This window comes from Oxyura jamaicensis, chromosome 6 (assembly GCF_011077185.1).
Source record: "Oxyura jamaicensis isolate SHBP4307 breed ruddy duck chromosome 6, BPBGC_Ojam_1.0, whole genome shotgun sequence".
NCBI classification, from domain to species: Eukaryota; Metazoa; Chordata; class Aves; order Anseriformes; family Anatidae; genus Oxyura; species Oxyura jamaicensis.
This window is the reverse complement of record NC_048898.1, coordinates 27514791-27540653: the sequence shown is the minus strand read 5'-3', so window position 1 is coordinate 27540653 and position 25863 is coordinate 27514791. Positions and strand designations below refer to the sequence as shown.

The window sequence follows — 25863 nt, the reverse complement described above, 5'->3', positions numbered from 1 at the left end:
GGGCACCCCAGTGCGCTTGGTGGCATGGGGACACCCAACCTCAGCCTGCTCCTTAATGGCGTAACCAATAATAATGTAACACCATATCTTAACTATCTATAATGATGTGATACATAAAAATGTAATATAGTAATATGAAAATATAGTAATATGACAATATAGTAATAAAATAATGAGATAGTCTCCTTTTAGCAGCAGTGATGGGGGAGGTGAGTCTCAGGAGAATGGCTGTTGTGGGACCTTGAGCCACACCATCAGGGTCATGCAGGTCAGGACCCAGTGCTCCTTCTGCACCCAGCCAAGCAAAGGGTTGTTCGGGGGGGAGAATTAGGCACCTAAATTCCTTCCTGAGGACATGGTTCCCACAAAACAGTGATGGTTACCCCTATTTCTGTTATTTGTATTGTAGATTCAAACAAAAACTGCCAGTCCAGGAAACAGCGCAGAGAACTCACCAGTCAACTCAGCAACGGCTTTGAAAAACAGGCCTTTGTCCGTCATGGTGACAGGGAAGGGGACAGTCCTACAGAAAGCTAAGGTAACGTGCTGGTTTATGCCTGGGGTAGCTGCTGCTCACTTGTCCCAGCAGCTGAGCAGACCAGCAGGGATGGTGGTGATGGGGTCTGGCCTGTTGGTGTTTGGGCAGCACACTGAGTGTGACTCAGGGCAGCCTGGTTGTCCTCTGGTCTTTTCACCTGGGTTTGTCCTGGCTGCGATTTCAGCTAATCGCTGTGTGCTCCTGTAACTGGAGCCAAGCCACGCTGACTGTGTTGGCAGCAACTGGAGTAAACAAGAGGTTTCCTCTCTGAAACTGTGCTGAAATACATTTGAAGCTTCACTAGGAGGGAGGGTGATCGGGCAGTCTGCTTCTGAGCACCTGGGGGGCCCCCATGTGGTCTTCCCCTTACCATCTTCTGTCTCTGTAATGAAACAAGGGTGCTGGCTGAGCTTTTCTCTGTCGCTTTCTTAAATGTCTCACCCCTTGTACCCACCCACGTGCCTGGTCCCTTGCAGGCAGTGCCACTGGGAAGTGGGAAGTCTGTAACAAAAGCATTGCTTATAATAGATACCTCCCTGACCCACTCTGTGGCTAAAACCCCTCAGTACCATTTAATCAGGTTGCTCCTGAGCATATTACAGCTACTTCTGCTTGCCAGATTTACCTTTTGACTAATTTGCCTTTACTCTTTGGCAGGAATGGGAGAAGAAGGGCGCTAGTTAGAAGGATGTTCTTCAGAGATGGACTAAAGACTGGAATTACCCAGGCATGGACAAGGGGATTCAATCACCTGTAGGTGGAGGTTGGGTGTGCAACACAACCCACACCACGCGCCTCAGATGCAGCAGTGGAGCCAACGGCTGCCAATACCAATTAGCCCAAACGATCTTGCTCTTTCCAGACAAGTCCCATCACGTAGCTAAAACAATAACAACCAGTGGCAATCCTTGCATCAGATTCCTAACCCAGTCGATGTAAACAAGAATGTTACTGTACATAGGGGTGTTTTGTCTATTTCTACTCTGAAGGTTTATCAATGAGTTATTAAGGTTTCTATATTAGTGGCAGTAGTGGGGTCAGGACAGGCCTCTGCTATTCTTTATACCCCAGTGGTTTTTGGCCTGTTACAGCAAATCCCAATCAGCTAAAGTCTTACCTCTTGCTGCTGGTCGTCACTCAGCTGCAGATCATCCAGCCTTCAGCCTGGGGAGGTAGCCAGGCCTGAGCGATGGCTGAGACACGGATGAGAAGCACACACCAGCAGGAAGGATCCTCTCAGCATAACAGGGAACTAACTCTATCTACACCTGCAGCAGAGATTTTCAGTGACCAGATGCATCACACCATGGCCTTCTTCCTACCAGCCTGCAGCAGGGTTGATTTGCCACAATACGGAGGAAGATCCCTGCTCACCTTCTTGTGCTGTGTTACAGCCTGGTGGCACCAAGGGCTCTGGGCAAAGAAGCTCTCTCAGACCATGTCCAGAGGAGTTTGTTCTGGGGGGGGGGGGGGAAATAATCATATTTGAAGGCTTGTTAACAATTTACCAGGAGCCCGGGCCTGCTTACCTGTTGGATGAGGATGCTGGATCCTGATGCTGGTCTTTTCCAAGGAGAGGGGAGGTAAAAGTGTCCCTGTGCTCCTGCCCTGGCTGCAAGCACCACTTTGCTGATGCTCTCTGGTCCCTGCAGAGCTGCAGCAAAGCAGCAGCTGCACAATCTGCTGGACACCTCCCTGTGGGAAAGGAACCCTTCACATGGGTGCAGGAGGGTGCTGGATCTGTTCTCCTGTGTCTCTGGTGGGCTGCTGGCTGTCTTGGTGCTATCACCCTTATTTCCAGATGATTAAACTTAATATAACTGTTGGGTGCTGTGGCCTGCAAAGCTCATCCTTCTCCTCTCTGGCCAAGCTTTTTAATGAGGGATCGTTAGGTGCCTGGAACTGGTAAGCTTAGAGACAGTAAAATTGGAAGGCATAGGGCAGAAATCCATCCACCTGTTTCCCTCGCCTTGTGACCTGCTGTCACATCTGAAGGCCTGCAGGCACCACTGCCTGGCTCCTCCACTGGTCCTTCAGCCCTGCAGCTCGGTAACTGAACTGACTGCAGGGCCTCACTGTTCTCCAACCCTGCAAAGCCAAAGCAGCTCTAGAACCCAGCTGGGCTGTCGCTGGGGTCCTGCGGCTGACAAACTGCACCCAGACACAGAGTAAAGACAGGCAAAACATTGTGCCTTCCTAACCCTTGAAAGCCTTTGACGGGCCTGAGACCGGCTCCAAATGAGGCCTCTCCTTCCTGAACAGAGGCCTGATGGCTGGGGCATGAAGGGGTGCGGGAGGATGCTCGCTGCTGCCATGGAGCCTGGGCGCAGCAAAGCACGTGGGCAGGGACTCCCAGCGGCAAGAATGCCCCTGTGCCTGTTTTTACTGTGGCACAAGCTGAGGAATTTGCTAATCCCAGGCCTCAGGAGGGTTTCACCAGCCCCAGCTGTCAGCCCTGCCCCTCAGCATGGTTTGCATATAGGAAAAACTCATGCAAATCGACTGCTGCCACTGCTCGCTCAGGACCCTGAAGCCTTTCAGCTCTAAAGCACAAAGAGGCCATGGCCACCATCACGAACCTTTTGATTTGACCCACGATGAGCTGGCAGGAGACCCTGTCCACACCCTAAATAGACCCTGTCCACCTCCTAAATATACACACAGCACCATGCCCTGACCCTGCACCCCGCTGTCATCTGCCAGAGCTTGTCCAGCCATTTCACAGTGGTACCCAGCCCCGCTGCCTGCACTGCAGCCCCGTCAGCTTCGGTGGTCTTGCTGGGACCGCCAGGTGATGGTAAACGTAGGCGAGTCCTGAGCAGCACGTGGTTCCCGACAAAAAAAAAAAAGTTAAACAACATCTCTGTGTCCCCATTGTTTTCTTAACTCAAGGCATTTCCTTTGTCGTAACTGTGAGCTATAAAGTGGCGCTTTAGAGGGTTTTATAATAAAATGTTGAGTATATTATTACCAGTGTAATTTATTTGTAATAGGCCTTGTCCCTGCTCTACTTTCCAGTAGCTTTCATGCACTTCAAACCCCAACACAGTTACTACAGAGTTCCTTGGCTATGCAGTCCACAAAGTCTGTCTGAAATAGTTTAGTCCTCTACAGTGACAGCAATGCCAACCCCATGTTTCTGACAGCTAACCCACTGAAAAATAGCAAGGAGTTTGCGTGAATACGTGCAGCAGGCTCAGCGGCACAGTCCTCATCACAAAACCAGCACAGAAGGAAAAATGTATCAGAAGGCCCTTACCTCCCGCTCACCACCAGGTAGCAACTGTGTGCAGCGCTTGGTGCCTGCTGCCATCGCTGTCGGGACAAGCAGGGAGGGGTTTAGCTGGAAAGGAAGGAAAAGGGTTAGTAAAGAAAGTTGTTGAAGCCTGTCCTTACAGCACAGATGCCGAACCAGACCCCTTTGTGAAACAAATATTTACTAGGCACAACGTATTTACCAGTCACAACAGGAATGATTTTGCTTGCTTTGTGCAAGAAACTCAAGGGCAGAGGGAAGGTAACACCTACAGGGGGGTGAAATTCGTGGCACTTACCTAAATCCCAGTTTTTTAAGAGGAAATGGCGTCTCCCCTGCAGTCAGCACGTGGCCCGTGAGCAGTGAAGGTTCCTCCAGCAATCCTGCAGAGTAAGAGCCATCCACGGGTGTTAGTAACAGCAGCACAGACACCTCACAAAGAGCTGGCACAGGTCTCATCCTCTGCGCCCCCTGCTAAGCCAGACAGGATCATTGTGGACTTTGCAGGGACCCCTCAGTGGCTGTGCCAAGTGCAAGCAGCATCCAGCCTCCAGGGCACGAGCCCCCATCAGACTTATTCTTGTTAAACATTTCTGACTCAATTCAAAGCAAGTCTGTGAGAGTGAACCCAATAAGGGATCACAGCAGAGCCCCACGCCACTGACTTTTTTACTTACTCATTTTTAATTAAAATTTGCAGGAGAAAGGGCCTAGAAGCTAGCCAGGATCTTCAACTCTAATTTAAAAAAAAAAAAAAAAAAAAAAGCCAAAATAAAAATAAAACAACTCCAGCGACTGCTCAGCACTGTGCTACGTGCCTGTGGGATCAGCAGCTCTCTCCAAGACCATCCCAACCCCTGACCTTTGTGACCTTTGCCTTTTCCCCTCTCCTCCCGCTGCCCTTACACCCCCTTACCTTGCAAAGCGCTTTGTCCCCTACAAAAGCAGAGCTGTGGGGCTGCTGCTGCTGGGCGTTTGCTCTCCCTTGGCAAAACCCCACAGAAAGGGAAAGCTGTGGATGCAAAAACGAGCACTGAGAGGCGAGGAACCGCAGTCACCTGAGACCAAGCTGGGTTGTGTCATGCATGCAAGTTGGGCATACCAGTGCCTGCGAGTCCTGGGCGACCTCTGCGGGGCTGCTCCCAGCATCCAGAGCTGCTCCTCTGCGGTGGACATAGCCCAGCGTGGGCTGCACCCTGCAGGGCACGGCTAGCACCCTGCAAGCAGGCTCTGCAGAGCATGGCTGAGCAACCACCCGAGGAAGGAAGGAGGAAGGTCACAGGTGCAGCACGTGCGGATCTCTCACATGGGGATCCCTGAGGCATTTGAGGCTCTCAGACCCCTGCCTCACTCACCCAGAGGCTGGGTTTCACAGACACCGAGGTGCACGCCTCTGGAAATCTGGTGGAGCACAGGAACCAGCTTCCCTGAAACTCTTCCAGGCTTTCATCTCAACTCTACCTCACGATCAGATGCACAGGGCTAGATGTATCCCATCTGGCATTAAAATACTGTTTGCAGCACGAGAGCTGGCAGTCTGTAGCTCCTGAATCTCCCAGAGGGCTTTGTCTGTCTGTGCTTCAACACAGCAGAAGGTTTCTCCCAGCTCTGGACCCAGGAAGCAGTCCCAGTAAAGCCCACATGCTTCAGCAATGCATTTGCTAGCCACATATTAAAATGAAGACAGCACGCACAGATTACACCCAAACCACATTTGCCACAAGCCGAAATGCTCAGCAGCACCGTACAAACTATCCTGCAGGGAACAGAGACGCAAGGGAAAGGTTCCAAACACCTGGATGAGGCTGAGCATAGCCCAGCCCCAGAGCTGTGCGCCAAGCAAGGTAAATAAATATGCTTCATGGTTTGAGAGGGAAGCCCGATCCTGCAGGAGAAAAGGCTGTGAGGAGGGAACAAGCAGCGCTGTTGGACAAACTATGGCAGAGAAATCACCAGAGAGCTGCAAACCCCACACCACGAGGGTGAAACGCCGCAGTCCCTCTGACCCATCACATGGCAGAGGATGTGCAGGGAGACCAGGAAGAGATTTCTGAGCAGCTCGGCTGGAATCCAGCTGGCCCCACGGGTGCTTCTGCACCATAAAACACAAACCACGGCTTTAGATGCTCACTGTGAATCCGATGGAGCCCATTCTCCCTGTAACAAGAGACAACTGACACTTTTATAGCAGAGGCAATGCATAGCTACAGCCCTGCCTAAGTCAGTAATTGAAAGGATTCAATTCTCTTCCTATCCAAATGTCAGCTCTTCCTTTGACTAAAGCTGTTTTGCTGTGCCTTAGGCACCAAAGGGCACAGACAATCTACTGAAGTGACAGTGAAAAGAGAGAGGAATTTCCCTTTTCCCCTATTTTCTCCGCAAGGTATGATAGCATCGCTCTTGTCTTGGCGCCAGCTTTCATCCTGAAGAGTGCCTCAGACAGTTGTGCCTTTGACAATGAACCTGTGGAATAATTTGGGTCTCTCTCTGTACATCTAATGTTACTATTCAAACGCTGAGCCAGGACATCTGGGTGAGGGTATTTTTCCTCTTCTGCGAACATCAGACACAATTTTCACAAGGGCTGGAAGTCACAGTCACGTCCCTGCCTCAGCCCTGTCCAGAGCTGCTCTGGCTCCTCCGAGGTGACGGGTGCCATGGGAAAAGCAGCAGAGAAAACACCACAGTGTGAACCTCGGGCCCTGGGGAGCCATTATACAAGGCTTATAGCTCCGTGGGCAAACTGATCCAGTGATCCTTTGGTAAGTTGTTAACAAGCGTGAGGCCAAAGTGCCCTTGGAGACACGTGAGCCATCACAGCCCATCAGAGGCCCCGTTTGTGCTGCAGAAACTGCTGCTGTGCTGGGGACAAGATCAGCTTAAAGCAATGAGGGGAGGGAGAAATGCCACGAGGCTCATCCAAAAAAGAAAACTGTAAGGAAAACCACATACCACACAAAGTCAACAGCAAAGAAGTGGCCAGCAGGAAGAGAAATAAAATGGTGGATGAGATTTGGGAAGAGATGTCCAGGCCTCTTCCTCTTCTGTGCCCTCTGCTTTGGGGCTGCACAAACCATTGAATGCTCTTGCAAAACCAATTGTTTTCAAACCTCTCTCCTTATCAAAAAGAGGCAGCTACCAAATGCCTGTGAAACTAATCACATCAGATCAGTCCACATAAATTCAGAGAAGAAAGTGGCACAGGCAACTTACAAAACAGAACAGAAACTCATGACCAGATCTCCTTCCTCTTACTTGTGTTCCTGCAGGTAACAAGCCATTCACTGCATCACCTGCTGCCGAACCAGGGAGCCAGCTGTCACCAAGGGTCCTGACCAGGTCTGTGAGACCTCAGGATCCAGCTCAGTGTCCCCAGCCGTGCTCCCTCCTTAACTGTGAGGTGATGCTCAAAAGGCTCAGAAAAGAGAATACTAAGAAGCATCTTCCTCAGAAAAAAAAAAAAAAAAAAAAAAAAAAAAAAAAAAAGAGCCAGTAATTTCATTCTGCAGTTTTTCCACTGAAAACTAATTCTGGCCAAGGTATCAAGGTATCAAGCAGTCACATTTAGAAAGACAAACAAATCTTCAGGCTGATCCAAAAACTAGCATCAAGATTACAGCTGACTAAGAGTCTAATCCAGCTTATTGGCTCAGTTGATTCAATACTTCCTTAAAAATCTCTGTGCACTGGGAACAGCGCTGCAATCTATACTATCCCCCATCAGTGGAAACTCCAGCATTGCTCAGACTCCCACATAATTTTAGACTAACTCAAAGATCTTTTGAGAAGTCTGTTAAAAAATCCCACAGCACCAGAATCTGGATGAGGAAATGCAAAATGCCAACAATAAATACTGAAACACAAATATTTACTTGATTCAAAATGAAAGCAAGCACCGGAAAGCCCAGTTTGTGCGATGCAGCAACTGGGAACGTCCTCAGCACGGTCTCGGTGCCGGTCCCTTGATCCCTGTCCAGGCCAGAGGGGGCCTACGGAGTTGTGTCCGTGTTGGAGAACCGGGGTACTTGCACGTCAGTGTCTGTGGTCCACATGCCTTTGGGCTCTGGAGAAGTGCTGCGAAGCCCTCGGTCCCCACTGTGCACGGGAGTTTGGAGGAAGGCCTGGGGATCTCAGAGAGTCACCCCGGAGAGCTCCTGTTGCAGAGGAGAGAAACACAGATGGGATAAGGGATATCCACAGATGGATAGGACCAAGGGATAAGCTCAGCACCTCACAGCCTAACAAACACCATTAGATAACTCCAAGAGTTATCCAACGATAGATAACTATCAGAGTTAGAGATAACTCCATCCCTCCAAAGGGCAGCCAGAGCCTTCCATCCCGGGAGTCCAGGAAGGTTCGTTTCTTTTAGCAGGGCTCAGGGGAAAGGGGAACAGAGTGGAGGGGAAGACTACCAAAATTATTACACCTTCTTGGGCTTCAGCTTGCTTGGTGAACGCATAAAACAGGGTGCAGATTCCCAAGAGATGCCCTCAGCATCCCAAACCTCTCTGCTCTCTGGGTGACATAGGCTACACCAGCACCAAAGCCACCAGAGAGCTGTCAGGGAGTTACAGCCACGTCTCTGCTCAAGGGAGAGGTGGGCATCTGGGAGTAGTTCAGCAGGGCTGGGCTGAACTGCGCAGCTGCTGTCTGCTGAGGCTTACTGCTCTCGCAGTGGGGTCCCTCCCAGCCGTGGCATTCGCAGTGGTAGCTTCCAGGCCCGAGGATGCACACGCCCTGGTTCAGGCACGGGTTGGGTTTGCACAGGCTCACGGGGCTCTTCGCTTCTGCAACAAACAGCAGGACAGCAGGGTCAGGCGTGTCGACAGAGAGGTAATCACTAAGACACATGTCTATCAGGAACGCTTCCAAAAAGACAGCAGCTGAATATCCCCAACCTCAGGAGATGTCAGCTGGGGCTAGCAGGATGGGAAGCACACAGACACGGCAGAGGGCATAAGCCTACAGCCCTGTTTGTACACAGAGGGCAGACTCCTCTGTGTTGAAGCTCAAGAAGAGGAAGGATGGCTTTGCTAGGTGTTCTGATCTAAAAGGAAGCATCTTCAGAGCTGTGCACTGAAGACATGAGCACCTCTAAGCCCCCCAGATCCAGACACATGCCCTGCTCCAAGCAGTTTACAAGCCCAGACGCCCCTGGAGTTCAAACCCCACTCACCCTGGAGAGGACCTGAGTTTATAGCCAAGGGCAGCAAGGACAAGAAGTCAGCAGGGAAGCAGGGGTGGCACGGGGGGGAAACAATACGGGAAATATTTCAGTGCTTTTTTCTTGGAGATTTGAGAGAAAAGCCTGCAACGATAGCCTGCACTGTAATTAGCTCTGTTCTTGTGAAATATGGGACAGATTTCCCAGCCCTCCAAAAGGAGCAGGCCTCAGCTGGCAGCAGGGCTGGCAGCGTTTCATGCTGTGAACGCGTTAGGTTACGTAGCAGCATTCCAGAGGAATTCACTTCCAGCCTTCTGGCACCTCTGCTGCAGCGCTGGTGAAGGTGTGAAATTCCTCCAGGGAACAACCACGCCGTGTAGGGTCTGCACCCGCTAGCCTCGCCCTTTGCTCCGCAGCGGGAAAAGCAGACAAAGGGAGAAGGAAAGGAAGGAGAGGGAAAGAATACAACTGGTATCCTCTATCCATCACAACGGTTACTACAGATTACAACATGCTGTAGTCATTCCCCCTGTATAGGTAACGACGATTGCACGTCAACACTCAACCCTACACCGAAGACAGGCAGAATTATCACTGACGCCAGTCCTAGATTTGAGGGATCTCAATCAGTTCCTGTTGACTTTACGTGGAGTCAGGTTGACTTCAACAGCCTTTTTGTTGTGGTGAGACACCCCAGACGTGGTCCTGCCTGACGGCACATCCCCAGGGACAGGTGCCTTTGCCTTCATCACAGGGTGGCTGAGCTGCCGGCAACCAAAGCCAGAAGGACCTCTCAGACCCACCACACACCTCCCAGGCCCTGGCTGCTCCCCTAAGAGTTTTCCTGGTGCTCTGCTCCACACGCCTGGTGTCCACCACTTCCCTCCATGCCTGGAACACCGCACAACCCGGGGGCCCCTGTATGGGGGAATCATGCTATTCTGCCCAGGCACCATTTCTCTGAACTCAAGCCTCCTGTTAACACAATATCACCTTAAATCAGCTTCTTTCACTTCAGGGAGTTTACCCTTTGATGATGCACGTACTTCTCTATTAATCAGTTTTTATATAATTATTTCCTAAGATCTCCTAAACCCCAGGTCATTTTTATGGTCTCTTTTCAGCTAAGTCTCGTAATAAATACAATACTCCAGGTGTCCAGAGGCAGGGCCTGTTTTTCACATACTTTTATCACGAGTCTTTCTTTTTAAGTCCTTTCACAGACAATGATTCTGTTATTAAGTCTTGGACTTAGAGCAGAAGAGTGAATGAAGGGTTTATCTTTACATCAACCTGGGTCCCAGCCGATATAGTACAGACAGTGATTACCTGCACATGAAATGAAAGCGACGGTTCAGTCTCAGGAAATGGTATGTTATTAGCCTGAATCACTGAACCTTGCTGTCTCTTCCCCTTCATCTGTGTCCTTGTGGTTAATTTCATGGTAGAGTAGATTGTTTTTATAATAACACAGCTGAAAATACCGCTGCAATAGCAGCACATTGAATATCTCCTCCAGGTAGGAACTGCCTGCAGAGGCCTGCCAGGAGACGGGCTCCTCGTCCCAAAGAGCCAGCTCTGTCATTTTTTCTAAACGTGAGAGAGCCACGGCATGCCAATAGGTGACAGAGACCTTTGATTGTGCTGTTAATCACAGAACTGCTCAACTTGCTTCTTCATTTGATCCTACGTACGGGTTAAAGCATAACAAGACCAAAGAGCTAAATGTTTAACTGATACCAATGAGAAATAAGACATGGCATTTAAAAACGGGGGAGAGATGAGCTGGAGCAGCGAGGAACTAAAAGGACTTTCTCCACCACCACCATCTGCAAACCAGGGCCGCTTTCCGTTCTGAAAAGCTCATTTCAAACACAAGCACTCACACTCAGCACACACGTGTTTCAAACTTGATTTCCCTATTCATTTTTTCCCAGCTGGGACTGCTCCTCAGAACTTGAAGTTGTGAAGAAAGCACACAGACATGAGATTTACATGAATGTTTGAAAATTCTGCCCTCCTGAATGCTTTGGGAATAAGGATTTAGTCCTGCAAACAGAACTAAGCATAAGGTGTCAGAAGACCTCAATTTATCAGTCTGCAGGCTCCAAAACCAGACAGATTTTGGATTTAGGATTAAATCCTGTGCAATGCAAACAAAATCTTAGTGTCCCGTAGTGGGACACTCGCTCAGGGAGACCAGCGCTCAGAGATGTCGCTCAGGGAGCAACACTGTTGGCTGCAGAAATGCATCCCCTTAATCCTTCCTAACGACACTTCAGAAGGTACAGTAACACCAAGCAAATTCTACAGATGTAAAGCAACATCAGAAAATGAGCAACTTCTTTGTGTTTCAGTGACGGCAGAACCTGGACCTGGCAGGGCTGAAAAGAGCCAGTCACATGAAGCTTGACCTCACCAACTGCACTGAATATTGGGGAAGTTGGTTCCTGTTCCTTTAGGATTGCTTTGGATAATCATCAGATCTCTACAGACAGGGAGACCGTGGCATAAAGTGCACATGACAACACCAAGAGCACTCATTAACGCATCAGAAAACCCACAACACCAAGGGCTATGGAAGAAACTCCCCTCTATGCCTGTTCTATGAGGTTTACCACCTGGCATCAGCACAAATAGCGAGGTTGGGATGTTCTCACCTTCACAGATCCTTTCAGTGATAAAGTCCTGGTAATGCCGCAGGTCTTCATAGGAGGAGATGTGTACCAGGTAGGTGGGAGACCCAGCAACCCTCAGCAGTGTGTCCCTCTGTGCATCTCCAACGACAACCACAAACACCAAGACACCATTGTCCCTCAGCTGCTGAGCTGGGGCAGCTGCACCCTCCGTGCCACCTCCGTTTGTGAGCACCACCACCGCCTTGTTGACACCAGGCCGTGCTCCTTTCTGCACTGTCATCACATCACCGTAAATGTGGCGTAAGGCACTGCCGGCAGAGGGCAAGTCCCCAAGGAAAGGCGCTTGGTCGATGGCTTGGAGGAGAGCTGAGTTGCTCGTGTGGGTGTCCAAAGCAAACACGGTGTGAGCTTTGCTGCCGTAGGCCACGAGGGCAATTTGGGTGACATCCCGGTTGATGCTGAAGTGCAAAGAGCTGCTCTTGATGAAGTCCCTCAGCTGCAGAAAATTCTCCAGGCCAACTCCAGCTGAGGCATCCACCGCAAACACCAGGTCAAGAGACTGTGCCTGGCAGCCTGGAGAGAAGGGTGCAAACAATGTAATTTTCAGGGTATGTATGTACTCCTTTCTGACCAAAAAAAACAGTGGGGGCAAATGATGGGCAAAATTCATCACTACTGATCACTGTGAAGGCTGATCTAAGACACTTTAACACCAGTAGATACAGCTCCATCATAAAAAGCCTGAATCCATGACTGACAAAAGCAAAACAAGGACCAGTGGAGTTCAGTAGTTTGAAAAACCTATCATGAAATCCCTTCAACGCTCTCTTACCTTCAGGATTGTCCACACTGCAGATTCTCCTCTGCAGCTCTGGGATCTTGTTGAACAGATCCTGGGGATCTGAGTAGATAATTGTCTGCTTCGGATTGCCGGTCACTTCAGCCAGCTCTGCTCTCACAAAGCTGCTGCCTACACCAATCAAGAAGAGCTCTCGGTCCCTTGCATACTTGGCAGCTTCTGCCACTGGGTCCTGGGACTTGGAGTCAGTGAGCAAGACAACCACGCGTGGGAGATCATCCTGCACATCTGCAAAGACTGGGCTGCTCCTAAAACCACGCTGTGCAATGTACCGCAGGGCTCTGCCCGTTAGGGTTCCTCCTCCACCAAAATTCAAAGCATCGATGCTCTTCATGAGACCGAACACATCCTTGTGTTGTCCCACCTCAATGGGTATCCTGACGTCAGTATCGTATTGGGCCACCCCCACGTTTGTTGGTGAGTCCTGGCCCACCACCGCTTGGAGGAACCTCTTGAGGAACGCCTTGTAGCGCAGGAACCCCTCCAGTGTGACCCCCGCTGAGCTGTCCATCAGAAAAAGGAGATCCACGCCACACTCGAGGCTCAGCTTTGGTGCTGAAAGGGAGAGAGCAATGCATTGTATACAGTGTATACTGACCCCTGGAGTCATTCCTGTGGCCCTGCCACCCGCACCACCAAGGCAGGACCCAGCTGAGAAGGAAGGAGGGACAGCACAGGTTCACACCTACCGCAGTGGACGTCTCCTCCATACCCAACCGGGCACAAGCAGTGGTATTTGTCCAGCCCCTCTGGGACACAGGTGCCACCATTCTGGCATGGCTGGGAGTCGCAAGGGTCTAAACAGGACCAGAGGAGGGAAAGATGGGGAGTCAGCAGGGAGCCTGCCCCTTCTCATCCTGCTCCGGCTCGAGAATGGTCTTTGGTGTGGAAAGGGGTCAAACTTCAGCCCGTCATCCTGCAGCTGGAGCTAACGCAGGGCCATGTGCACCCTCACTCTACTGGGAGGGTTCTCAAACAGACAGCGGTGAAGACAGCAAACCAGACTGACCTCACTGCATTTGCTTTCCAATAATGCCAATGAAGTAAATACAAAATAGTTAAACTCCTTGCAGTCCTTCCAGATTTAAACCAGCAAAGAAGGGAAAGGTCTGGCTTGTTGCTTGGACAATGTTACACTGACAAAGAAAACAAAGCCACTGTTATCTGAACTAGCAACGGGAGGGAGGCTAAGCCTAGAGCTCAAGTTCTGTAGTTATTTCCACTGTCACAAAAACAAGCTGATAAATAGCAAGTGCCAGGTTCCCTGCTAAACTGATGATGCCCATGGTACCCAGTGAATGAGTGGAGGCATCCCACCCTGCACACCCTCAGATGGAGGGCTGTGGCTCTCCACAGGCATCGGGAACAGGGCAACCCCCTGTCCCAGCAACATGAGCAGGTGAGGAGAGAACCGACTTCTCTGGTGGAAGGAGGAAAGATGGGGAGATATTTTAATTCAAAAGAATTCTGGTCATACATATCCATGAGATGACAAAATGGGATGTAATATCAACTTCTTGCTGCAGATCACAATCCTTTACTCAGAACAAAATTTTTAGAAGTGAGGATAAAGACTGCGTCTTTTTATTCTTTATATATTACCTTTCCTGCTTGGTAAATAACATTTCAAAAAAGGTATAACCTTACCTGGGCATACAGTTCGGAAGCATCTGGATGTGTGTTTTATCAAGACTTTTTTCCATCTGAAATAGGAAGTTTAATAATAAACAGGAGAATAAAATCTACCATGAATTTAAATATTAACAAGGTACCTTCAAGGCTGACCTCACTATGTTTTCAGTGGAACACATTTTCTTTTGAAAAGGCAATTTTTCAAAACAAGTATTTCAAATAAAGAAGTATTCTAAGTGGGGTGGTGAAAGAAATACAGATCTTTTTATCAAATCTACTCTTTTGCTTTTGAACTCTACCTCAACATTTTATGCCTAAAGTTTATGAACATATTTTTAAGGCTTCAAATGATGTTTTTTATTTTTTTTTTAGTTGTTACAGAAGAGATGTTAAACTTCAGGACATGCCTGAAATTGTCTGTATAATCATCCCCCAATATATCTGTGAAACAGGCCATTCATAGCACAGCCCAGATATGAAGTGACTTAAAAACATTTACCTGACTGCCTGGTATTAAAACAAACAAATGAGGCAAACCCTTTATGCGAAAATATCCCCACTACCAATTCCCCACTACACCACCACTTTCACTCAGCTCTTTTTATCAGCAAAGAGAGCAAGAAGCTGCCTTTCTCGTCACAGCTCATTTTAAAGCATTTCCCTACTGTATCGACTGCAGTGATGACATTTTTGGGAGGACCTGGCAAACTTTGTGGGTTTCCAGCTGCAGCCTCCCCTGTGGGCAAGAGGAAATTCCCCTCGCCCAGCTCACTGCCACTGATCTAACAAGTGCCTCTGTTCTCGCATCCCGATTTTGGCACTGCCACATTATGACTGCGGGTATTTTCTACCAGTGCCTGGAGCTTCTGCACAGGACAGTCCCTCCCAGGACACTCAAGCAAAGGAGAAGGGGCTCCTCTGGAGGGAAAGCAGCCTGCAGGGAGGAAAACAGAACTAGCACCCACACAGGGAGCCAGACCTAGAAACCCTCTGTAGCGCAGAGTAGGCACAGACATGTAAACTTCCAGGCACCTCAGTTCAACAGGTAGAAGACTAATCCCAATTACATTTATAACCTTTTTTTTTGTGCTCATCTTCTCCTTATGTACCTCATTTCATCCTCTGGCCCTTCTCAGATCAGCCAATGGTCAGAGCAGGGGTAGCTTCTTCCTAGGTCTATGCTCCATGCTTGCTCCAGTGTCCCTAGGGATCTTCATCCCCATAAAGCCACGGTCAGACAAAAGCCTCACTGCTGTATGTCCCTTCTTTCTCTCTGTCCCTCTCACTCTGAGATCCGTGGGTGTCTGACTCACCTGTAAAAAGGACACAGCGAAGCACGCACTGCATTTTGCTGCTTCGAGCCCTTCCAACAGACATAGTTTCCAGCCAGCTCTTTCACAGTCTCCAGGGTCCTGCGTTCACAAGGGTGGGATTCGACTTTGCAGCCTGTAGCAAAAAGAAAACTCAAACTGGGGTCAACTGCCTGAAAGTACCAAGTCTCTGTGGGAGTGGAGCACCCCTTTGAAACAAACCAGCTTTCTTCGTCTACCTGCCAACAGTACAGGACAGTGCTTCAAAGAGCCCTCAATGAGACTCCAGGAGAGAATTTCTCTGTTGTCAGTCTCACAGCCTGCCCTGCCTCCTGGGGTACTCACTCTTCAGCCCCCTCTGCTCGGGCTATAATACTGGCACTGCTGTGGCACTGCAGCTTTTTCAGCTCCTCTGGTGCCTTTTTTACTCATGTGTTTGATTTCCTTCTACCTCTGGGCCACCCTAGTTCCCACATGGGTAGGTCTTCCACCTCTTGTGAGACCCTGGTGGCCTCCCCTTATCACACAGCCAAGTCTATTAGGAGATTTAGCGAATATAAGTGAGGCCTGGCGTTCCCATTCTGAGAGGTGAACAGAGATACACCAAGACTTAGGTCTAAGACCTTTCAGGTCTAGAGAAGCATTTCAGACACCACCTCCTCTTTTCTCACGCAGTGGCAGGGTCAGAGCCGGGGCTGGGGCTACCTGGGGTGGCGGCGTGGCAGACGGAGCCGGTGAGGGCGCTGTACAGGCCATTGGCAGCGTCGGTGGCATCTCCAGCGAAGAGCACGTGCTGCTCGGTGGGCTCGCTGGCCAGCACGTGCAGCTCCTCCCACCTGCCAAGCAATGGGGGGGTTCAATCGCTCATGTAACCGGGCCCTAGGTGGTCCCCAAGGAGCTGAGTACCAAAACAAGCCCCGTGCTTGCCGTTCGGTGAGCTGGGCCTTCATGCCCAACGCTGTGGAGGCTCCTACCTTGGAAACTTGATTCCCACTGCAAAAACGGTGGTCCCTCTCTCCTTCACCTGCATGGCAGGCGTTGCGGTACTGCCCTGGGACTTTCCATCTGAAATGATGACCAGGATCTCAGGGACAGTCGAGTTTCTGCCACCTGGGAAGCCCTTGTGGAGAATGTATTTCAGAGCCCGGCCCGTGTCTGTGCTCCCACCTCTAGAGAGAAGGGAGATAAAATTGGAAAAGCAGAAATCAAACTTTTTCTCTTGCTATTGCTGATTTCCATGTTTCTAACATCTGGAAGGAAGGAACGTCACTTATTTCTGTCTGTTGCCATGCCAGGCATCCACAGAGACATCCAATCCTGTCATTCTTGTCATCTTTCCACAGGTCCATCTATCCATCCTTACCTCTCTCCTCTCCAACCCAGAGCTGTATTAAGAAGACTTAACACAACAGAACACTCTAGGATATTTATTTCCAGCTATGACAACTGCTTCTGTTCTTCCATTTGGAAATTAAAGCCCCTTCTTTAATGTGGTTTGGAAAAGCAGTTTAACAGCAACTTCTCATATTCCAGTCAGAAACGGACATAATGAACAAAGACCAGCATCTCCAAAGTTTTCCTTTCTCTAGACACATAAATGTGCTATACATTTTCGTCACATATCACCCCTTTCCCTCCAGAGGATCTCCTGCCATTCTGAGACGAGAGCCTCGTGGTGCAGCTTGTGGCTAAGAGTCTGCAGGCTGGCAGTGGGCAGAAAGCCCTTGCCTCTTTCTCCCTGCTTAACCTGAGATCTGAGGTTTAATTCAATTTATTATTATTATTTTTTTACAAAAGTCGTTTGTCTATCCTGTAGGAAACCTCCTGAAAATACAAATGCTAAGCTTCTTAGTGTATTCCCAGAAACTCAGTAGGACTGAATACAAGGCACGACTTCATCAGGGCTTTGCCAATGCCCTTTACACTACTAAAGTAAGCATAAAGAAAAGTCACCTGGTGCTCCAGTTGTCTAAACCTACACTAAATTCAATTCAAAGCAACACCCTCATCTGTTGGGTTGCATGCCAGCAGCATGGGTGTGATAGGGAAGGTGCACCAGCCCCTGACATTCGCACAAGCTGTCCCCAGCCCTTCTCATTTTGGAGATGGGATCACCTGGAACAAGCATGGGGCCATTTAAAACACGACACAAGTTGTCCACATCAGCCCTTTCTTGTCCTTCCCCAGGAAACCATTCATTCCCTCTTGCTTGGCCCCACAAAAGAGACCAACACTGCTACTTTCCAGGGGAAAAACAACAAAAAGATGGGCCAATGCATTCAAAAGCTATTTGGATCAGATTCGCAGAAGAAGACCAGCAGTCTCCAAACAAATCACAGAAGCCTCACCGCAGCCTGGTGCTGCCTCTTTCAAGTTCTCTCAGCTCTGTGCCCAGCACAGGGGCTGACGTTGGGAAACGCCAGGAGCATGTCAAGGAAGCTCTCAACCAAGACATCAAACACCCTGCTTTTTCAGAAGCCAACTGGAATCCATCCATAACTATTTTATCTACTCCGAAATGTCAGTTTTTCATTTAAGCTAGATGAAATGGCTGAGCACAATGTCATTATTTCTGTTCAATCTGTCAGCATCCGTCTGTTGTCAAAGAATTGCAGTGCCAGACACCAAACACTGCTTCGCTTTCTCTGCTCTCAGACTTTTAAATGATAGCCAAGGAAGAGGAGTGTGGTTTTGTTTTTTTTTTTTCTTTTTTTTTTTTTTTTTTTTTTTTTTTTTTTTCTGGCAAGTTTTTCCTGTAACATTAACACAAGAGGTTTTCTTGATTTGATAAGCTTATCAAGGGCACTGCAACAAAACCCAGTTAATTGATCTTGCTTAGAGGTCAGAAGTGGTCACACTGCTCGCAATATGTACACCATGCTGAGAGCAGCAGACATCCATGAAGAAAGTTGAGCTAACCTTTTGCCCTAACACAGATCAACAAAAGAGAAAGCACTCGCAGGCCATATCAATACTTCATCTGTCACCAAAACAAGTGTTATTTGGGTTGGTTGTCAGGCCCTTTGCAGATCCAAATGTATTTCTTGGAGATGAAAAGTCTGGATGCTGAGAGCCTCTGAGAACAGTGTTTCTTTGGGCTTCTGACTCCATTTCCTGAGGCCATGGGAACACATCCAAGTCATAACATTCAGGAAGAAAATTTCTGTCTGAAAGCCCAATTTCTGCCTGAAAACCCAACTCCCTTGAATTCAGCAGATGCAAGGCATGCACAGCTTTTGATGGGCTAGCAATTCATCGCTACCTGCTAGGTCAAAGGAAATCATAACCACCAAAACCCAAAGGTGCACACTGTCCTGCCAGCACTCAGCCAGGTGGGAAGGCCACGTTTGCTTTTTCCTCTGCGAGCCCCCAACTGTGGGTGCGCAAACCTCTCACTGTACAACCCAGCAAACAGCAGCAGAGTGCCCCAGGACCTCCTGCCAGCAGGAGGAAGGATGTAAGCCACCACCCAGCACAGAAACTCTCCCCTATCTACTACGTTACAGTGGGACACTGGAAGCTTTCTCCCCTGTTAGCCTGCACTGACAAAGAGAGAGCAGCATGCACACTTGTCGCAGGCTGTGGATTATGGACCACAGGCACCGGTCATTCATCCTCCTTCCTGCGGGCATTGCAGTGGTACATGCAGAGCTGAGGTGCAAATGCCTGGATCTCGGAAAACTCTCAGTCCAGAGATCATTCATAGCCTAGAAAAAGAGAAGAGCCGTAAAATAAGCTAACCTGAACATGGTCCTCTTGATTCTCTCTTTCACTTCTTGTTTGGTTCGGTATGAATCCAGTGGGAACTCAAGGTGGGGAGTTGAACTAAACTGTATCAGTCCCACACGGACCTAAAAGAAAAGGTTAAAAAGAGTATGAAAAAAAAAAAAAAGGTGCGAGTCTTGATCAATTTACACATTTAGAAACAGTAAATTGTATCACAAAAAACATTGTTTTGCATGTTGAACCACTGGCACTCTTTAAAAAAGAGCATAAACCACAGCATTACCTGCACTGATTACAAACAAGGCAAAAGTTCAGCTGCAGACAATATTGGGTGCTCTGCTGCAGTTGCAGGCAGCTCAGGATCTGTATTTATCCATTCAGAGCAGCTGGTAGTCTCATGGATAATAATAAGTTCATAAATAACACCTTTTACACCAAACCATTTAGACACTGCGAGGGCAATCTTTCCATTACTAAAAGCAGCTCCCTCCGGCTCCGAGCACAGCAGGTAACTCAAGGCAATTATTTTTCCACTGCCTCCTCTAAAACCACATGCTATAGTTGAAAATGCCTGAAAATGCAACCAAACTAAATTATCTATATTGCACTATATATCCAGAATATTTCACTGAAGCCTTACAAGAAGTGTTACAGAATGTGACATCTTGAAGGTAAAAAGGCTACTGATTTTCAGTCCCATGTAAGGATTAACAGAAAGACATGGGGAAGCCTGGTATTTAAGAAAATGACTCCTCAAATCTGCAAATATTGCAGGGATGAAGGAATGGAGCCTCCAGCCGGGACCTGTCCTTAACCAAATTGCAATGGGAAATTTCACAGGAGTGAAAACCTCCCCTGTGAGCAACATCCCTGTTGGCTGCAGAGAAGGTCCACTAGTAGGTCCACTAGCAGGTGAGGAGCACAATGACATCGTGGAGACCTGTGGCAGCATACAGATTCCCAAATGCCTCTGTACACAGCTGGCATGAACTCCTCCTGTTCTGCCCTCTGGGCTTATTTTGGAGTAGGGACTTTCTGGAAGCAGGGCCAGCAGACTGTCATTCACAACCCTACAGAGAGAATCACAGAATTGAAGGGGTTGGAAGGGACCTCGAAAGATCATTGGGTCCAACCCCCCTGCCAAAGCAGCTTCCTTAGAGCAGGCTGCCCAGGTAGGCGTCCAGTCGGGCCTTCAGTATCTCCAGAGAAGGAGACTCCACAGCCTCTCTGGGCAGCCTGTTCCAGTGCTCCGTCACCCTCTACAGAGACCCCCCTACAGAGGACCTCTCTACCATCCCTACAGAGAACTTGCCAGAGACTAATTCTGCTGCTTTCCAGGGTAAAAAAACACCAGAAGGTGCTACCATTTGTAGTCTGCCTGTGAGCATCCAAAATCGAATAAAAATCAGGAAAACAAACAAACAAATAACCACACCACAAATCAGAACCTTTCACCTGAAAGATTACATCTTTTCTCAAGACCAAATGGAACTGCTTAAATCCATGAAGAATCAAGATGAGTTCTCCAGCCTCACTGCTTCACAAACCTTCCCTGCATCTTTCTGAATAAATGTGCTGACCCCGTGGGAGCTGCCAGGATGAATTTTGCCATTTCACTCAGCATGCTATCACTGGCCTTCCCACACATCATCGAGCTGCTTGAAACTAAAATGAGACATTCCTGACACTCACCCTGCCTGGATGGATGTCCAAGGCATCACAGAGTTTGTCTGCGAAGTGCTTAGACCTTTCAAAGCTGCCTTTGCCAACGCTGTAGGAGCCATCCAAGAGGAAAAGGATATCAACTGCGGCTGAGCACTGCATCACTAGGAGAGAACAAGATAGATGCTGTGGGCTCACGCTTGGATCTGAGGCAATTGCAGAAGCTGGGCAGGCAGGTTTTTTAGAAAACAAATAAAAAAAAAAATGGGGAAGGGAAAGGACCTGAATTTATCAGTCTCTGAAGTAAATGGCAAAAAAAAAAAAAAAAAAAAAAAAAAAGGAAAACCACAAATGGACCTGCAGAGCACAGAGTGGGGTGATCCCGCACTCCCAACCCAAACCCTGCACGATCTCCTTCCTGTTCTGACCAGGACAGCTCAGAGCTGATGGTGTGCAAGGCTTCCACCTGAGATTTCAGCTCCCCAGCCCGGCCCCCTGGGCTCTGTGGAATCGAGGGAGCTGGCAGCTCTGGTGAGCGCATCCAACGAAATCGTGAGCCGCGGAGTGAGCCGCTCTCCCAGCCCACAGGGCAGGCACTTGCAAGGCACGCCGGGCCCTGCGGAGCCAGATGTGTTTTATCTACAGCACAGAGTTCAAAGCACGCTCCGCTTTTCTAAACACAAACTCCACACAGCTCCAAGGTGCTGACAGAAATGGGTTTCACATAGATCTGATCACTGTCCTGCCTTCTGGGCCGTGTCCCTGCGTCACCCCTGCCTGCAGGAGCACGCCGGCTCCTCTGTGCATGTTGTTGAGGCATCGTGCTGCAGGGGAAGCCCCTCATCCCTCTGGTAGGGCACACAGGGACAGGGCTGGTGGTGATGTGCAGCAGGGAGAAACGTCCACGTGGAGCACACCAGGATGGAAAGTCTGAGCTGAACACACGGCACTGCTACGGGATGGGGCTGGAGGGCATGTCCGGCATAAGAAAAGATGTAAATTGGCAGGCAGACAATAGAAAACGTCTAACAGGAGAATGAATGATATAGTCTGTAAGTAGGGGGGGCTTTAGGAAGTAATAGGGCCCCAAAAGAAAAAGAAAACAAACAAAAACACAAGAGAAACAAAGAAAAAAAAGAATTCAGAAAGTAGAAGACTTGAGTTATAAAAACAAACTTACGCTGGCCAGCAGCTGAAATCTTGCCAATCACCTCCTGGTCGGCATGAATTTCTTGTATACCCAACGCCAGCAAAACTGTGGGATCAAACAGATCCATCAATACCAGAAACTGCCTTTAAACAAATAAATAAATGCAGCCTTTAATCTGTAGCAGTAAAAATGCTGGTTTGCTGGGCGGATTTCACACTTGCAAAAAATAATGTGGGGTGATACAGCTCAGCACATCAGCACCCCCGGGAGGAAATTTCTTTTGGCAGGGACACGGACACAATTTGCCAAGCACCTTGCTCTGGCACAAGGGAGGACAGTGCCCCTGCTCACCATGAGCTTTGGCTCTGAAGACTGCAGCCACAGGACACACCAAACAGCTGCAACTGGAGACATCTACGAACTTTTAATATCATAACAATAGCATCAGCTTTTCCTGTTTCAAATAGACTCTTCACATACAGTCACGTGTATTTGAAAAGCTGTTTCTCCAGGTATTGTTTTCCCCTGTCCATGTAGAGCTACGTTGCAGAGGCTTGAATGAAAACCTCCTGGATTCAGCTCTTGTACCTCCGAGCACAGAACTCCAGCTGGAGACCGGGAAGCATCTGAGAGAGAAACCATTGATGCAAAAAGACGACTTCAAACGTACCTTGGGGAAGCAGGAAAACACAGACGGACTCAAGTGGCAAAAGGCTCATGGCGACAAATCTGAGAGAGAAGAAAAAAATGAAAAGAATATTAATCCAATTCCTAAAGCAGGTTTCTTTGCCTGCAGCTAAAATCGCCTTGCTGGTTGTCTCATGAAGAGCTCCAAAATGTCCGGTCTGAGTAAAAGCAGTGAATGCAGCTATCCTGGGAAGAAGAGTGGGAAACAGGAAACAAACATCAAAATAGAAGGAATGATAGGGCAGAAAGCTCCTCCTGTATACCCGTCTATCCTCTTCCCAAGCCCAGAGGAAGCAGGCTTCGCAGGTGAAGGGGGGACTGCCCACCCCTTCCTTGACAACACTGAGCCGCAGGCTCTTTCATGCCTCATGAAGAGGCATGGAAAGAAGAAGACAGGAAAAGTTTAACTGCTGCTCAAACGCACACTAAAAAAATCAGTCTAAAATTTCTGATGCTTTTTTTTTTCTCCTACAAGTGATAAACAAGATTAATTTTTCATAAGATGCTTGACAAAACCAGCTTGTTTAGTCAAAGCCCTTGGTTTTGCACCGAGTAAGGGTTTTGACAGCCTCTTCTCTCCAGGGAAAGAAGGGCTCCTGTGCATGGACCTTGATCTTGCAGCACCGCTCACTCGGGGCACTGTCAAAATCCATGTACTGCAGATCAGGTCCTGCAAGAGCCACGAGCTGCAGAACAAAAGACACTTTTCTGACCCAGGAGCTTGTGCTAAACTTATTGTGCACTTTGTTCTGACAGCCGTGCTCGTGCTATTGACTTTGCCTGTGGCTAGAGCAGCAGGAGTGTTCCCAGAAATGCCTCATCTTTTTTATCCATTGCTGGCTGTCACATCTGAGGCCACCCCCAGGAGCCAGAGCCTGCCTGAGCACTTCAAGCACTGAGCGCTTGCTCTCAGCAAGTGCGGATGCCAGGAAGAAAAGCTTCGTGGAGTGCCTGAGAAAAGGGGAACGGTGATCTGTGTGAACTTGGTGTCTTGAGATAAAACAACAGCAGCACAAGAAAAACAAACATGCAAACAATACACTGAGGTCATGAAAACGTGCAGAGGACTGGGTCACGTACCCTGCTGGGATCTCATGCAAGGCTGCGGGCCCAGGTGCAGTCACTGTAATCGTCCCCTGCTGCCCACTGCAGGTCTGGGAAGGCCACAGCTGGTGCCTGTTTGGGGTCTGCTCTGCACCATTTGCACCTGCTCGTGGTGCGGGTAAATCGCTCACTGACCCCCCTCAGGTGGGGATGCTTCCGGCTGGGACAACACAGAGCACATCAGCAGGAAGACCTGGTTCTGCTTTATCCCTCAGCAGTAAGAATTTGTCCTTAAAACACCAAGGAAGGTCAAGCTGGTTGTTAATAGAAGCCTCAAACCACAGGTACCTGCTGGCTGGCTTGGAAGGACAAACCTCACAGCATCAGGCGCAGGAATAAGTATTGCTGTGGCAGTCCTTCCTCTTCCCCAACACCTAATCCTGCAGAAGAGGAATTCTAGCTTTTCTAGCCAGTCAGTTGTAGTGATTACCTACAGCAGAGGCTGGAGGAAGGGAAGAAAAATCCTTTTATTTCCTCAACTCTGGTATTTAATTTAGCTCTCAGAACATGAGACAGTCTGTCCTCATCTCAGCCTGTATGACGCCAGGATGTTCTTGATCATCACATACCCAGCCCCTTTCACAAAACCAAGCACAATTAACACCACCTTATCCCCCTGCTGCATCTCTGAGAGCCCCCAGGGAGAAGGCACAGCCTGGGAATTCTCCATGGCACCACTCCTGCAAACTACAAGCTGCTACCTGCACGCATTTTCAGGACAGAGGTTTGTGGGCCCTTCCTAAAGGAGCTTCAGCGAGTGGGAATCCTCCACTTTTTTTTTTTTTTTTCCTACAGAAGCAGGATATGATCAATTTTATTATTAAGTTTTCATTTGTGTGTACCTCCTTGGCTGACCCCACTGAACAGACCCCTTCAGGAGCACCCAAGAAGATGGTTTGCTATCCCAGCGCGCCCTACACACACACAGGCTCTCCAGCACAGCCAGCCCAGAAAAAAGGGAAATGGGAAAGCATGTTTATATGCGGTGCAGGTCTCCTGCTGATGCCTCATCTTCACTATGCAAAACTAAACATGTAAAATGGCAGGCAAGTTAGCAGAAGCCCCCATTAAGCCATTTCCACAATTTCCAAGCCACACTTTAATGTCTGTTCACATATTACTCAGCTGACATGGAAGCAGCATCCTTTCCCTTTCCTTTCCTCATGATTTTTTAAGTAGCAGCTCTGAGGAAGGCATCTTCATCCCTCTTGAACACAGGCAGAGCCCATCACACAGCTGCGACCCAGAGCCCTCCCCTCGCCAATACACCAGGAAAAGCCGCTCTGTGCACTCTCAAAGGCAGAAGCCACTTCATGATCTCTCCTTAACGAACTACGAGCGCCCAGACACATCACAGACACCACTTCAGGTCCCTTCAGTCCTCATGGGGACTCGATCAAGCCTTGTGGCTTCCAACGGAGGCCATCACCGAGGCCACCAGACACAACCTGCCCACAAGCCTGCCCTGACAAGTCCAGCTCATCTCCCCAAACCCACGACAAACGAGCCAGCCGAAAGCCTTGAAGCAGGGGCTAGGGTCGGTTTTCTGCTCCTTGTTTCAGCAGCCCAGCCCCGTTTCCCCCCGTGCTCAGGAAGCCTGGCCAAGCCACCCCAGCACAGCCTCCCCTCGGTGCCGGGGTCTCCGGACCCAGGCAGGGCTTTGGGGCCACGGCAGCCCCTCGGGCTCCCCACCCCGCGTCCCCCCCGGGTTAGGGCCTCACCTCCGGGGGCTTCTCCCTCCCCGGCCTCGGTGGGGCTGCGAGGGGCAGCTGCAGGGGGGGGATTTCGGCCGGGAAGGAGGTGAGGAGACCGGGAGGCCGCCGCCCCCTACACCGCCTGCCTCGCAGCCGTCTTTAAAGCAGAGAGGGAGAAGTCACCCCCGAGAAGAAGCAAAAGGTGAGATCTTTAAGCGCTGACGCGGAAGGTTATCAGCAAAACGGGAGAAAATAAAGTCGCTGGAGGTGCATTTTTACCTTAACGTCGCGCGGCCCCTGCACACCTGATGGGTTTGCCCGGCCCCTCTCGCCCGGCGGTGCGGAGTTTGCATGCACCCTCCCCGCCAGCTGAGGCGGCCTCTCCTCCTCAGCCATCCCCGCCTGCCCCTTCCCCAGCTGCAGAACGAGCTCCAGGAGG

The 25863-nt window shown here is 49.4% G+C and overlaps 2 protein-coding genes across 6 annotated transcripts in view; one reads left to right on the top strand and one right to left on the bottom strand.

Moving 5' to 3' along the window:
* AFAP1L2 (actin filament associated protein 1 like 2) overlaps positions 1-2000 on the top strand; it is a 60241-nt gene extending 58241 nt beyond the window's left edge. For all 5 annotated transcript variants that reach the window (XM_035330003.1, XM_035330002.1, XM_035330001.1 and 2 more), the window contains 2 exons: positions 410-538; positions 1196-2000. In XM_035330003.1, the coding sequence (XP_035185894.1) occupies positions 410-538; positions 1196-1222 (156 nt within the window). In that variant the 3' untranslated portion in view covers positions 1223-2000. The remainder of the gene's footprint in view (positions 1-409; positions 539-1195) is intronic.
* A 5826-nt stretch (positions 2001-7826) lies between these two features.
* Positions 7827-22840, bottom strand: VWA2 (von Willebrand factor A domain containing 2). Its single transcript, XM_035330110.1, has 13 exons — positions 22610-22840; positions 21970-22044; positions 20820-20953; positions 19143-19252; positions 16376-16570; positions 16107-16237; positions 15405-15537; positions 14107-14162; positions 13149-13256; positions 12433-13014; positions 11622-12173; positions 8462-8584; positions 7827-7948 (listed from the first exon to the last, which is right to left on the bottom strand). The coding sequence occupies exons 1-13, from the start codon at positions 22656-22658 to the stop codon at positions 7827-7829; spliced, it is 2370 nt and encodes a 789-aa protein (XP_035186001.1). The 5' UTR covers positions 22659-22840.
* Between the last annotated feature and the right edge of the window lie 3023 nt (positions 22841-25863).

What these genes read in the sequence shown, in the direction of transcription:
- VWA2 (XM_035330110.1), bottom strand. Translation starts at nt 22,658, where the DNA reads ATGAGCCTTTTGCCACTTGAGTCCGTCTGTGTTTTCCTGCTTCCCCAA. An exon ending in TGGAGGAGACGTCCACTGCG is followed by an intron (nt 13,015 to 13,148) that starts GTAGGTGTGAAC and finishes TCTCCCTTTCAG; the next exon opens with CACCAAAGCTGAGCCTCGAG. An exon ending in CACTGAAAGGATCTGTGAAG is followed by an intron (nt 8,585 to 11,621) that starts GTGAGAACATCC and finishes TGTTTGTTGCAG; the next exon opens with AAGCGAAGAGCCCCGTGAGC.